The 13638-nt window shown below is 39.2% G+C and overlaps 2 protein-coding genes across 16 annotated transcripts in view; one reads left to right on the top strand and one right to left on the bottom strand.

The window, feature by feature from the left end:
• Window positions 1-13638, top strand: part of LOC110347344 (uncharacterized) — a 104984-nt gene that overhangs the window by 66316 nt on the left and 25030 nt on the right. The window lies entirely within an intron of this gene.
• Pdzrn4 (PDZ domain containing ring finger 4) overlaps window positions 4537-13638 on the bottom strand; it is a 390589-nt gene continuing 381487 nt past the window's right edge. Inside the window, exon 9 of one of the 4 annotated variants that reach the window (XM_087199994.1) lies at window positions 4537-8808. In XM_087199994.1, coding sequence (XP_087056120.1) covers window positions 7285-8808 — 1524 coding nt within the window. In that variant the 3' untranslated portion in view covers window positions 4537-7284. The remainder of the gene's footprint in view (window positions 8809-13638) is intronic. The other 3 variants (XM_004874005.3, XM_004874006.3, XM_021251552.2) reach the window with 3 other exon arrangements.

The raw sequence follows: 13638 nt of genomic DNA, 5'->3' as shown, positions 1-13638 counted from the left end.
TTTTCACGTACTTTCAATACCTATTGATTTTCTGATTAGTGTTCTGTTTCAAAACTAAAGTCAGACTGAAAAGAATGGACACAAATAGACACCTACTCACTGACCCTAATGTAATGGGAACACCAGGAGAGAGCTGGTTTCTCAACACATTCAAGAAGGCTTTGTTTTCTGGAGTATTTCACAAATATTCCAAGATATGTTGAGCAGCTGCATCCTATTCAATCTATTCTTATCACCAGCAGGGAGGTGAAATTGAATGTCTTGTTTTATTAAATTCCTTAATCATACACACTTGGGGATTGAACATCCAGCATTATAAAAACACTGGGTTTTAAGAGTTCCTGAGAAACCTGCACATGGATATCAAAGAGGTTCTTCACAACAAAGTCACATTCCTGATCATGGGTGTGGCAGGCAGCCCAATGGACAGTGACAAAAATAATAAATCTGCGGCAGAATGCAATGGGAAAACCAGATGTACTGGTTAGCTCTAGAAAAACTGTCATAGGCTAAATGATGGATTAAAATCTCCCACCATAATTCCTTACCACAGACAACAAGCAATTCAAAGAATAGGCTGACTCATAAAGTAGAACCAAATGAAAGTCAACACATGTTTGATGACAGAAAAAAAGTGTTAGTGCCTGGATCTCTGTCAGAAGCAGATCTCAGGGGACTGGAGTGAGAAGTCAGTGATACTCATTGTTAACTAATGTAGAGACAGCAAACAGCAAAAAGCAAAAAGATGAACCTTGAGGTCAGACCATCATGAGTCTGAAACCAAAATTCACTGCTTAATAGCTGTGCTATTTTATGGCAGATTACTGGAATTATATTAGCTATAGTTTACTCCTCTGTAAATAAAAATAATAGCTATTATCCTAGTGTATACTCTGTGTCAATAGTTACCTAGCTTCTTTGTATTTTCACCCATTTAATTCTCAACTTACAGATAAGGCTGTAATTTTCCCCACTGTACTGAGTAGCAAAAAGCTTAAGTAACTTGCCTAAAATTACAAGCCTATGAAGTGACAGAGCTAGGAGGAAATAAGTAAGCAATAGATATTAATAAATTAAAAACGTAATAGGATTCTGAATAACAAACAGGATCCTAGTTTATTGATGACCCATGAGCCTAGGAGGAGTATTTGCTGGAAGCCAATACTGTTGGTTAGGATATGTGACAAATTCATGGCACCCCAAATCTTGAGCAGCTGTTGTTTGGTAAAATGGAAGAAATGCCAGAAGGACATATTTGGCAGTGGTTCCTAACTTTTCACCATGATAGACACATGATGGAAAAATACATTAGATGTTGTTGATTAGAAAGGCAAATAGTGATGATAAAACATCACTTAAGAGTTTTCAGAGTGGTTGTAAGAGGGAAAAATTAGAGATAGACAGAAAATGAACATTTAAAAAGGGATGGGCATAGAGAAAGGGCAAGGGTTTACCTAGCAAGCCACATATGAGGAATGAGGAGCAATGCTGGGATGTTTGAAGAAGTGTAGGGATCTGGCCCAACTAGAGGCAGAGGTATGGGGGACACTAGAGGTATGGAGGACACTAGAAATAGCACAAACAATGCCCACACAGTCAGCAATATAGTGCCTATTTCCTAGAGTTTATGATAGCTTTTTCTAATGAATCTGTTACAGCTGGGTTCTCCAACAAGGCTGCACAGCAGGTGGTGAGCAGCAGTGGGTGAACAATCAAGTAAGGGACGCGCCATTCGTATTTACAGCTGTTCTTTATTGCTGAAATATGGCCTGAGCTCCACCCACCTCCTGTCCACAGCTGCATTAGATTCTCATAGGAGCCTGAAGCCTACTGTGAGCTGTGCATATGAGGGATGTAGGCTGCATGCTCCTTATGAGAACATAATGGACTAATAGAAATAAAGTACACAATGTAATACTAATTGAAATAACATGCACAATAAATGTAATGTGTTTGAATCTTTTCAATTCCCTCCCCCAACTGCTGTTGAAAAATTGCCTCCCTGAAACCATTCCCTGGTGCCCAAAGGGGTGTGTACTGCTGCGTTACAGTGTGAATTGGTCCTGCCTTGCTGAATAGAGTAGCACATTTGAATGACCACTTCCCAAAAAATCCTTGAAGTTGTTCTTAAGGGGTGACCTCTTGGTCAGTTATTTTTGTTAGTTACTGCAGTCACTGTTCACAGAAGCTCTGAAACTATATTATACATATTTGTAGGAACAAATACTTTATTGAAATTTTTTACTCCTTTCAAAGTTTATTAAAGGACTTTGGACTACCTCTAAAGATACACAGTTCAAGGGCCGGGGATTTAGTTCAGTGGTTCTGCAACCTGCCTGGCAAGTGCAAGGACCAGAGTTCGATCCCTGGTACGAAAAAAAAAAAAAGATACACAGTTCGGAAAATAATGAAAGAAAACTGAAGAGGATATAAACATCAATAAGGAGGAAATAATTTGCTGTTAAAAAAAAGGTTTTCATCTTTTTAAAATTAACACATTAATGGTACATATTTCAGGGATTCAGTGTGGTATTTCCAAACATGCACCCGTTGTATGTTGATCATATCCGCAGCCTGCATCCTTCCATCCTTCATCCCTCCCACTCTACCTCCCTAGTCTCTAGTAATCACTCTTCTACTTTCAGGCTGCGTTTTTTTCCAGTTTCCCCACAGGAGAGAACCTACTTATCTTTCTATGTCTGAGTTATTTCCCTTAATGTGATATCTTCTAGTTCCATTCATTTTCCTATGAAGGACAGTTCATTCTTCTGTATGAATGAACAATACTCAATTATGTATTATCTCCTATATTTTGTACTCATGTGTTGATAGGGACCTAACCTGATTTTGTGTCTTGGCTACAATGAAAAGATCATATGGTAGATCTATTTTTAGTTTTTTGAAGAACCTCAGTGTTCTCCATAGTGACTGTACAAATTAGCTGTCCATGAACAGTGTATAAGAGTTCCTTTTTTTCCACATCCTTGCAACAATTTCTTACATTTTATTTTTTTGGCACTAGCCATTCTCATTGGGTTGAGATGGTATCTTGCTGTGGTTTTGATTTGCATTTCCCTAGAGGCTATGCTACTGAGCATTTTTTCATATATTTTAGGCCATTTGTATTTATTTTGAGAAATATCTATTTAGATCAGTTGTCCAATTTTAGTTGAATTACTTGGGTTATTTGTTAAATTTTTTTGTCTCGATATTCTGGACACTAACTTTTGTAAGGTGAATACCTGGCAGAAGTGTTCTCATGTCCTGTAGGTTGTCTTTACTCTGTTGATTACTTTCTTTGCTCTACAGACTCTTTAGTCTGACACAGTCCAATTTGACAATTCTTGCTTTTGTTTCTTGTGCTTTTGTGATCTTACCCAGAAAATCACTGCAACAATATCTTGAAATGTTTCCTTTATGTTTTCCTTTAGCAGCTGCAGAGTTTCAGGTCTTCCATTAAGATCTATGATCTGTTTTGGGTTGACTTTTGTACAAGAGGAGAGGTTTGCCCTTTTGATGGATCCAGTATATTTACCACTTTTGTTTGAGCACAGTTTATGCCAGGTCAGGGTCAGAGAGACCCACTGTCTCTGTCGGCCACACAAGAGTAGGGACATTCTAGCAGTTCAGGAGCTTGGGGGTAGACAGCATAGTACATGTTGTGCTCACCAAGTGGCTGCTCCTCCAATGGGAGTGGTGGGCTCTAGGAGGCCAGGGCATTTCCCATCAATGTTGATGTGGGGTCTATTGCTCGTAAGGGTCTCTGGTACAGATGGCACCAGAGTGATGTGGAGTCTGAAGCTCTTATGCTCTGATCATATAGTGCTGTGAGGCCAGGTTCTTCATGTGAAGAGGCCATGGCAGGAATTGCAGTACCCTCTGTGATGCTCACCTGTCAGTCACACAAAATACAAGCTACCCTCTTTTAGCTACAGTGCCTTCCAGGGAGGGAATGGGTCAGGTCACTGCCAGAGCTGAGCAAAATTCCTCTCACAAAGCACTTAATTTTTCTTCAAAATGTGTCAGCTTGTCACCAATGCTTTTATATCACCCAGATGCTAGAATGTTTTCATCTCATGCCTCGCCTCACTACTCCAACAGGTCGGTTCTTGGTCTCCGGGTGCCCCCTGTGTATAGTGAATAGGTGGCAACATCTGCTCTCCTAAATATCACTTCTGCTCACTGTACTCAGACACTTTTTGGAGTCTTTTCTTGACTATTGTGTAAAAACTGAGTTCCTGAGGCTATTAAAGGATTTTCATTGTTTTACCTAAACCTCTTGTTTCGTCTCACAAGGCTTCATAAATGGCTTCCAACTCAAACTTGAGAAACCGAATCCTTGGGTAGATGATTAATTTGATGCTTCTTTAAATTAATATTCTTTCAATTTTAATTGAAATTGAATTATATTTTATAGTTTATTTCCTATTAATTTATATTATTTCTATTAATTACCAATACTATATAAATATATATTAAATACCTTCAATTAATAAAGGTCAATACTGCAACAGATTTATTAACCAATTAATTTCTTGTGGGAAAAATAAAAGTAGAAAGTAGATCTTGCCTCTAGAAAAATCTGACCTTGTGCTCTTCGGATACTATTCACTGGGATCTGGGAGTATCTTTTGGACTTCAAGATTTCTAAATAGGGCCACTCAGCTCTCAGGAACTCCTCTATGAAAAAAACCCAAAGGAACTGTTGAATAGCTGCATTTTGTGCAAGGGATCATGGGAGAACACTGGAAATTAACAGTCACAAAATATCCCACATATAACCAATAATTTTTTTTACTGAGCAACAGATTTATTATTCATTTACTTAAAAAACATGTTTAGTACAAATGAGGTTATGTAGAAAGATAAAGCATAGCACTTCAAATTTTCACTGATTTTTGAAAAAGAGACATTTCTTAACTTGTAAAAGTATATAAACAGACACAAAAAACACCAACATCACATTTTTTTAAAAATTGGCAAGCATTATTTGGCCTTAGTAAAAATGAAGTTAAACTGATAACTTTTGAAATGCTGTGTTTTGTGAGATCTATCCAGAAAATCTACACATTAGTATAAGGTGTGTGGTGTGGGAAGAAACAGACCCTTAAGGTAGACAGGCATTTTTATTTAAAACTGCAATATTAAAAGTTAACTCTGAGTGCACTCAAAGTAGTGTTAAGTCATTGAATTGACAGTGGATAAAATTAGAAATGTTGAAATTTTTAGTTGCTTTGGTTCGTTATTACTATCACTATTTAAAAACTCGAGTCCATATTTTCATTATATGTAAATAAGATATTTGTTTTCTTCTATGTGGTTACCCTTCAAAAGGTAAAAATGTGGAAGGATAGAAGAGTAAGGAAAACAGTAACAGATGGACTAATATGTGGAAGAGAAATATGAGTAAAATAATTTAGCCCAACTTATATTCATTATTATTTAAATGGCATTTTACCAAGGGGTTGCAAAACCAGAAGGACATAAGGGCCTCTCTCGACAAATTAAAAATCTATGCAAAGAGACAATAAATTGTTTATGTGTTTCAGTAACAAAAGAATACAGGTAAAACAATATGCACAATAGTGTATTCCAAAGAGCTGAGAGAGACTGCTGTCATCAAAATACCACAAAAGAAAATGTGTGATCACATGCTAAGGGAGGTATAGAATTTGTCATAGAAACTCCACAAGCAGAATAACATGATACCTTCAGGGGAATGAGCAAATATTAAGGGGCCAAGAATAGCTCAGAGAAGGTCTTACAAGGCAGCAGACAGGGTAGCAAATTTTGACGATGGCTTTGGCTCTAACACTGAGGCATCAGAATCTGCTTCAAGGGCTAATAGGAAACCTCTGAGACTTGTATACAGGAAAATGTCTCCTGAGGCATTCATATGTTGTATAGCCATTATGTCAAAACAGCCTGTTGGGTTGAATGAAAACTTGATGAAACTCATGTTTATATTCACTTGGATCATATGGCCGTCTGGGGCAATGATGATCAACAGGAGAGGGTTTTAATAAATTACACACAAGGCATTTAGTTGCATATGCTACAAATTCTTGCAAAGCTGGTTCTCTAAATTTTATTCGTAAATAATCAACTAAATAGAGGCAGTCAGTATAGTGGACTCAGTTTTGTTTCCTCAGAATTTGTATGTTGAAATTCTGACCTCCAATGTATTTCATCTTGAATCTTCCAGTCTCCAGAACTGTGAGAAATAAATTCCTGATGTTTAAGTCCCAGTCTATGGCCCTTAGTTACAGCAGCCCAAGCAAAGTACATCCAATGATGAATAATCTCAGATACTTCATGAATCCTTTTTCTCCATCTATTCCTAAACTTTTCTTGACTTTACCTTACATGGGTGGCAGGCAAGCGGAGCATTTCAAATGTTTAGTTAGCATCTGTGAAGCATTTTTTTTGTATGTGTGTATGTATGTGTGTGTGTATGTAGTGTAATTCTGGTAGGAATATGTGACACAATGACCCATAGGAAGTATTTCAAGACTTTATTGAAAAGGTGATAGAAAATGAGCACAGTTTATAACCTACAATTAGGGTTCTTCTAAATAGTATACATATATAACTAATTTATATCTGTTAACCACAGTGGACAATGAAAATAAAACACTCCTTAGTAACTTTTCTTAAGGATAATCAATAATTTATTTCTCTTTTATTGTCACAGTTACCACGATTATCTAGCTACATGACCAATGTCACTCCATATCACAGGCCTACTGTTGACCTACACTTTACAGGGACAAAGACAATGGCCATTTATGTGTTAAATGTACAACAGAATGTTAAAAAGGTTTTTTTTTTCTGTGTGCGTAAGACAAGATGTGGCATGTGATTTATTAACAGGTTTGATTTAATATGTATTATGCCAGGAAGCAAGCATAGAAATGTTTTGGCATTGAGTTATTAAAGTAGAAAATAAGTAAACTAGAGAAATAAATCCAGATTTTAACCTACATTAAAATAGGAAATTAATTAGCTCCTCAGTATTTTTGTTCAAGTATTTTTTGTTTTATTATGTTTTTTATAAATGAGTAATAGGAATATATCGTAAGTTAAGGAAAGACCTCAGCCAAAAAAGAAGGTACCAGTATATGAAAAATCAAATGAAAATTTACCAGGTTATTTTTCGCTTACAAAAAATTTAAACTATAAAGAGTCACAAAATAGATATAAAAACGCCACATTGAACGAGGCGATCATACTCTACCCAAACTGGTAGCACCCTCTGGAAGGCAGTCGCTGGGGTCCACGGGGTCATACCGTGGTGACGGACAGGAAGGCGCTGTGCACCCTAGTGCCGTCCGGAGACTTGGCCCCGTGAGTCATCAGTTCCTGGATCGTCATCCAGTTGTCCAGGATTTTCCTGTTTCTCCTCCTCATCATCTTTTTGTGGCTCAGCTCCAGAATGCTAGGCTCCTTCCGGGCCTCGCCGGCGCTCTGCGGTGCCTCCCGCAGGCACTCCAGCCGGCTGCGCAGCATGAACTCGCGCCGCCGGCGCTGCTCCTTGGCGCGCACCAGGTGCTGCTTGCGCTCCTCTCTGCTCCAGTAGCGCCCCATCTTCAACTCGCTCATGGTGTCGTCGTCGGTGGTCATGCCGCTGCGCTCCTCCTTGATCTTTAAGGCACGTTCCTTCAGGATCCGGTCTCGCACAGGTCTCTTGGTGATGTAGCGGGTCCCGTCGCTCCGGATTTTCACCTTCCATTCCATCTTGGGCTCGGACCCCTTCTGAGGGTCCTTGCACACACTCACCAGACTGAGCTGGCTCTGCGCGTACTCCACGGCCGACTTCTGCTGGATTAATTGCATGTAGCTCTGGTAATGCCTGGCGTGGGTTGGGATGTTGGCGCACCTGTAGGAGGAGCTGTGGTAGGGAGAGAGGTAAGGGATGGGCTCGCTGCCTGTCTTCTCGGGGTCCAGACGCTGGCTGCTTTCCAGAAGCTTCTCCTGGCTTTCTGTGCTGCAGCCTTGTTCGGTGGCCTTGGCTCTGGTGGACATTGACTCTTTGCTGCTCTGTCCAGAGGAGGGCTGACGGGGGGCCATGGTGCTTCCCAGGTTTTTCTTGTTAGTGAGGTTGATCGTTCTGGGAAGGGAACTGTCCGGGGAACGGTCCACTGTGAGTGGAGTACTTCTGCAGCTTTCGGCTGTGTTGTAAGCACTAGAGCTGTCCTTGTCTGACTTTTCTGGATGCTCCATAATGTCGTCTAGTTTTCCTCTTTGCATGTCTAGGCTGGTGTTATAATTTCGGAATCCCCCATCGTGCAGAGCCCAGATGTCCCCATATGGGTCTGTCACTTTCTGGAGCCTGTGGGCCTGCATGATGTTCTGGCACTCCAGCTCAATGTTTCTTAGCTCTTCATTTAGCAGCTGTAGCTCATGCTCTACTCCCTCCTGCTCCCCTTGGTTGCATTCGATTGTGCTGCTGGCGTAATACAGATCACACCCTCCCTGGTTTCTGATTTTGCATTTGAGCTCTAAGAGCTGTCGGAATCGTTCGCACTCATCCTGGTTGCCAGTGCAGTCTGAGTCAATGTATTCGCCAGACACGAAGCTCTCATTGCACTGAAGTTCCAGGCTTCCCAGGGTGTCCTGGCTCTGCCCCAGCTCTCTCTTGCTGTTCAAAGATGTGGCGCTGGGGTCCTCGGCTGCGATCTCCTGCTCTGAGCTCTCCTCATTCGGCAAGCTTTCGTCTGTGCGCCCCACCCCGCTGTCCTTCTCATGGTTGTTGGAGGAGGATGTTGCCGTATCTGTTGTACCTTCTTCTTCTTCTTGCTTTTTTGGCTGACAAAATAAATTCGAGAGAACAAAAGAAGTGAATTACTTTGAAAAGCAATGGGGGTTGAAAAAACTTGCTTGAAAAGCAATGCTTCTTGGCAAAGGTGCCATTCCTAGAAAGGTTCTCTAACGTTAGAATACCTAACAATTTTAGAAATAAAGACAATTAGTTCATGAAAGCTTTTTATGCAGTGAAAGAGAAAATGAAAGGTAAACACTTGCTTGGATATGGCTATGATATTCACTTGGGTATGAATAAGACAAGATACATGTAAATGAATTATCCTTTATTCCTATTTATTCTTATTGGGCTTTCTTTGAGGTGAAGGTGTGTAAGTGAAATCATTAACTTTTGAGGTGAAAAACAAAAGGATGAGTAAAACAGAATATCTTAATAGTCTTCAGCAATATGCAGGCCTGGATTTCAGAAGCCACAATCACCTAATTACTGTTTGACTGTTTTCCTAAACTTTCTTCAGGGAACTTTCAGAGGTAACCTTATTGACTCAGTAATATTCTGACAATAGTAAGCTTAACATCTCAAAAGTGCAAAGTGAGGTTAATATTATGTGTGGGAGTCCAGAATATTCCTATCTATAGATGAGGGAGATTAATCCCAGGTAGATCCAGCTTATTAGTGATAGAGAGGTGCTAGAAGGCAAAGCTGAACCTTCAATGCCAGAATTTCTGTATTTTGACTTCAGTGCATCTCCAAATTGTGCTTCTCAAAAGCAACATCTTAGGATTTGAGTTACTATATCTATCTATCTATCAATCATATATATAATATATATATATTATATAACTGTCAACCAGTAATTTCTTTCAAAGATGAGTTTTAGTCTATTGCAAGTGAAATCAGCTAAGGCTGGACACACCCAGAAACTAATTCCTTAAATAACAAAGTTCGTAATTTGTTTTCCAGGAAAAGCCACCAAACCTTTCATTAGCTATTCTTGTAGACTGGAACCAGCTTTTTAAGAATGAGCACATAAAGTCAGATTATCTAGTTAATGATATCACAGGCTTCAGATTCCCTGCACACAACATAACTCCTAGTCAACCCCAAAGTAACATATGATCTGTGAGGAGGAATCCATATAATCAAGAAGCAATTTCTTCTCTTTCCTCTCCTGTAAATTTCTTGCTGCTATCTGTGTTGGGGAGTAAACACTTGCTCTGTAATAATTTCTGGCAACCAAGGTGGGACTTTCAGACCTTCAACGGCCAGTCTGAGGCTCTGTGGCTCTGGGCACAGTGTGGCCCTGGATGATGACCTCAGTGGCCATATGGATTTGACTTAAGTCTGGAAGGCTCAGCTGCCTGAATGTGTTTCTTCACTGCCATGAACCCTGAACTTAGCAATGGGCTCCAGGTAAGATTAGCCTGAGAACTGTTTATAAACCTCGTTGTTGTCCACACATGGCTAAAAAGGTTATGACACTGACTCCCAATCATCAATCACTTCCCCTCCTATATGAGACCATGTCAAACCGACACCTGGGATGGATCGATTCATGTCAGAAGGGAAGAACAAAACCTATTTGGTTGATTGGTAATGTTTTCAGAGAACAAAAGGGAGGAATGTAAAAGAAATGTGAAAATTGGCAGAATCAAGATGGAGTCACTTATGTTAACCCAACCTAAAAGTAAATGAGGCCAGGAGGTTATGAAGAAAGGATTCTTATGCATGATAGCCTGATTATAATGATCAAAAAAGACTATCAGACTACAAATTTTCACAGAGATCACCACAATTTCTTGCAGAAAGTCCTTTCGTAAGGACATTTGTACAGCAACTATCTGTTCAACCAATGACCAACACCATTTTTGTTAATTACTGTGGCCAAAGATTATTGTTCAGAGTACCTGATAGCATCCTCTTCATTTTGTAAAAATTAATTTTATTGGTACATTTTAGGTATACAGTATAATGACATTCATCATTGGAAATTTGTACCTTTACATAATATCTCTTGGTTCTTTTTTTCCCCCATTCCCCTGCCCTCCCTTCAACCCCTCCATCCCTCCCTATTTACAAAGACTTTGTGTTCATTGTTTCATTTTGAAAAACTTTCTCTTGATAACTACGTTGCTTTCACGTACCCACTAGCAAGGCAAATGAGTAAATATGTGACACACTTTTGGCACTTCAGGAAAAACAGAAACCTGGCTAAATACGATCACCCAGATTGGATGATTACAACAACCAGAAAGAGAGTTCTCATTCTGTATATTCTTTTGAATCATTGATTGATCTCAAGTTACTTTTTAGAGAAGATAGAAAAGGAGGATTCTACTTCTACACACATCTTTCCTAGAAGATAATAACTCACACTGACTACAAGATCCCAACAAGTATTAAAAATGAGCAATAGTAAAAATGCCTTTGGTATAATAGTCCCCCAATCAAGCAGGCCTGCAGAGCCGGAGTGGAATCTCTAGATTGTGTTTCACTGGAGAATAGAATTGCCCTAGGTTTCTTATGGCCTAACAAGGGGAATCTATGCTGAAGTAAATACTAGCTGTTGCATAGATACTGACATCTCTCAACAGGTAGAATTAGAAGTATCCAAAATGTTAAAACTAGCATAAGCCACTAACGGGAGTCCCATCCCCTGATGCTTTGAGTAGTCTCCCTTCCCATTTTTAGATATCTTCAGTTGACTTCATGCTAGGCTGGATTCATTTCTGTCCTCTCCCCAACAGTTTATAATGATTCTTTTTCTAGGACTGAGCATCTGGCTTCCTTTTAAAATAATTCTTAATCTATTTTGATTGCCTAGACATAATGGTAGCCTTCCATTAATGACTCTTTCCTACCCAATGGGCTCATTCTTCTACCCAAAACTCAGATCCTAACTATAAGCTGGTTCAGCAGCAAGTAGAGCGATTGTTGTCCTCATCCTTCAGGACTGAGGAATGAACAAAGACAAGGGAGGGACTGACATGGGCTAAGGCCTGGACTGAATTCCTTAAATAACAAAGTTCTTAAATTGCCTTCCAGGAAGTTTTGGGCCTTCCACTAATAATTCTTACGATTTCAAACCAACTTTTCAAGAACAGACATGAGCAAAAGAAACCATTTCATCTGGTCAAAAATCCACTGCATAGAACATAACTCCCCAAAGAATCATTTGACATGATGTAACAACCAACCATGAAGTAACTTCTCTTCTCACCCCTATAAAGTTTCCCCCTGCAAATTGAGAGAAGCAGATTCAAGCTGCTTTTTAGCTCCAGGATTCCTTGCCAGTTGACAGTGCAATACAGCCTTTTCTTTTTGCAATAACCCAGGCCCATAGTATTGGCTTCTATGTGCCTCAGGCAAAGAGCTCTTGTTCACATGCATGCGCACGCATGCACACACACACACACACACAATGATAGTTCCAATGGAATTGTCAGAGACAATGATAAACAGACATGTAATACATATATGCACACATAGTGTTTATATAAATATATAGTATATACAGAGTCCACCAAAAATGCATATACACTTCAGGAAAAGAAAAATAGTATTTTTTTTTAACAGATGTTGTTACCCTGTTACGGGGGACCCTAGAGGATGTTGTGTATTGCAGAAAACCCACTACACTGCTGGCCCTTAGGGAAGAAATTGAAAATGCAGGTGCAGCAATCTCGGTGACCAAGGCCACCCAAGCAGCAGTTCCCTGTACTACTAAAGGTCTGGAAGCTGACGGCCACCACTGTGAGCGCCTCCTGTAATTGTAGAGGCCAAAGGTAACGGTATTAATCTCATGATGCCTCAATAAATTTAGTATGAAAGTATTTATACAAGTTTTTCTTTTCCTGAAGTATGCATGTATTTTTTGTGGATTTTTATATAAATATACATATATACTAATTTTGGCATTCCTACAGAAGAAATTGTCACAACACTATTGAGATGCATATGTAGTTCTTTCTCTGTAAATAAGGTAAAATTATTTTTCTCCTTTATCACATGCATCATGTAATAATCTACACGGCAGTTTCTAGGTTGCATTTGCCTTATAGCTAAGCATGCTCACTACTAGATATATTTTATACTTCTTTCCTCTGGCAGGTGTAACTATATAATTAAATATAATTAAGCCTATTAGTGCTAAAGAAAGATGGAATGGGTAATAGAAAGTATTCTAAAACAAGTCTAAAAGGCACTCTCTAGATAATTGCTATTTTTCCCACACAATAACAGAACAAAATGTGACATAATTTGGAGAGGAGAGACGATGACCATGTATCATGTCATTCTAGGAGCTTCAGTCTTTGCCTAGAATATTTTCCCCCATTTGTTAAAAACACACTGATTGATTTTAACTGACTTACTGATAGCAAAATTATAAGTAATTGTGACTGATAATAAAAAGCCTGTCTCACATCTCGGTCTCTGAGCTGACAAGAGCATGGCAAGGTCTGCACAATGGGCCATGAAACCTCCGAGATACAACTGATGCTGGCCATTTGAGTTGATGCATCATGCTATCGACAGTGATATTTTTCTCATATCTTGTAATGAACCAAAAAATTATGGAATGTCAGTATATTTTTCCTACTTTACATGTATTTTAAATGATACTGACAATTTATGCTACAGAAAGTGCTGTACGATGGTTCAACAGCAGCTATACAACCAAGGACACTCGGGAAGGTGGGCACGTGTAGGGAGATATATTTAAATTTTAAACTGAATTTCCCATTTTTTTGGTCATAGTCCTACAAGCAACTGTGAAAATAAAGTATTTTCCATCCTCAAACCCAGAATTTCTGGTTTCTAAGGTAATGCTAGTCTACCATTTATCATTTCCCTAAGGAATTATTATAGTGACA

This window comes from Heterocephalus glaber, unplaced genomic scaffold (assembly GCF_053883595.1).
Source record: "Heterocephalus glaber isolate CG9 unplaced genomic scaffold, H.glaber_assembly_v1.0 deba00001733, whole genome shotgun sequence".
In the NCBI taxonomy this organism is placed as follows: Eukaryota; Metazoa; Chordata; class Mammalia; order Rodentia; family Bathyergidae; genus Heterocephalus; species Heterocephalus glaber.
Note: the sequence above shows the minus strand (reverse complement) of the source record. Positions and strands in the feature narration are given on the sequence as shown.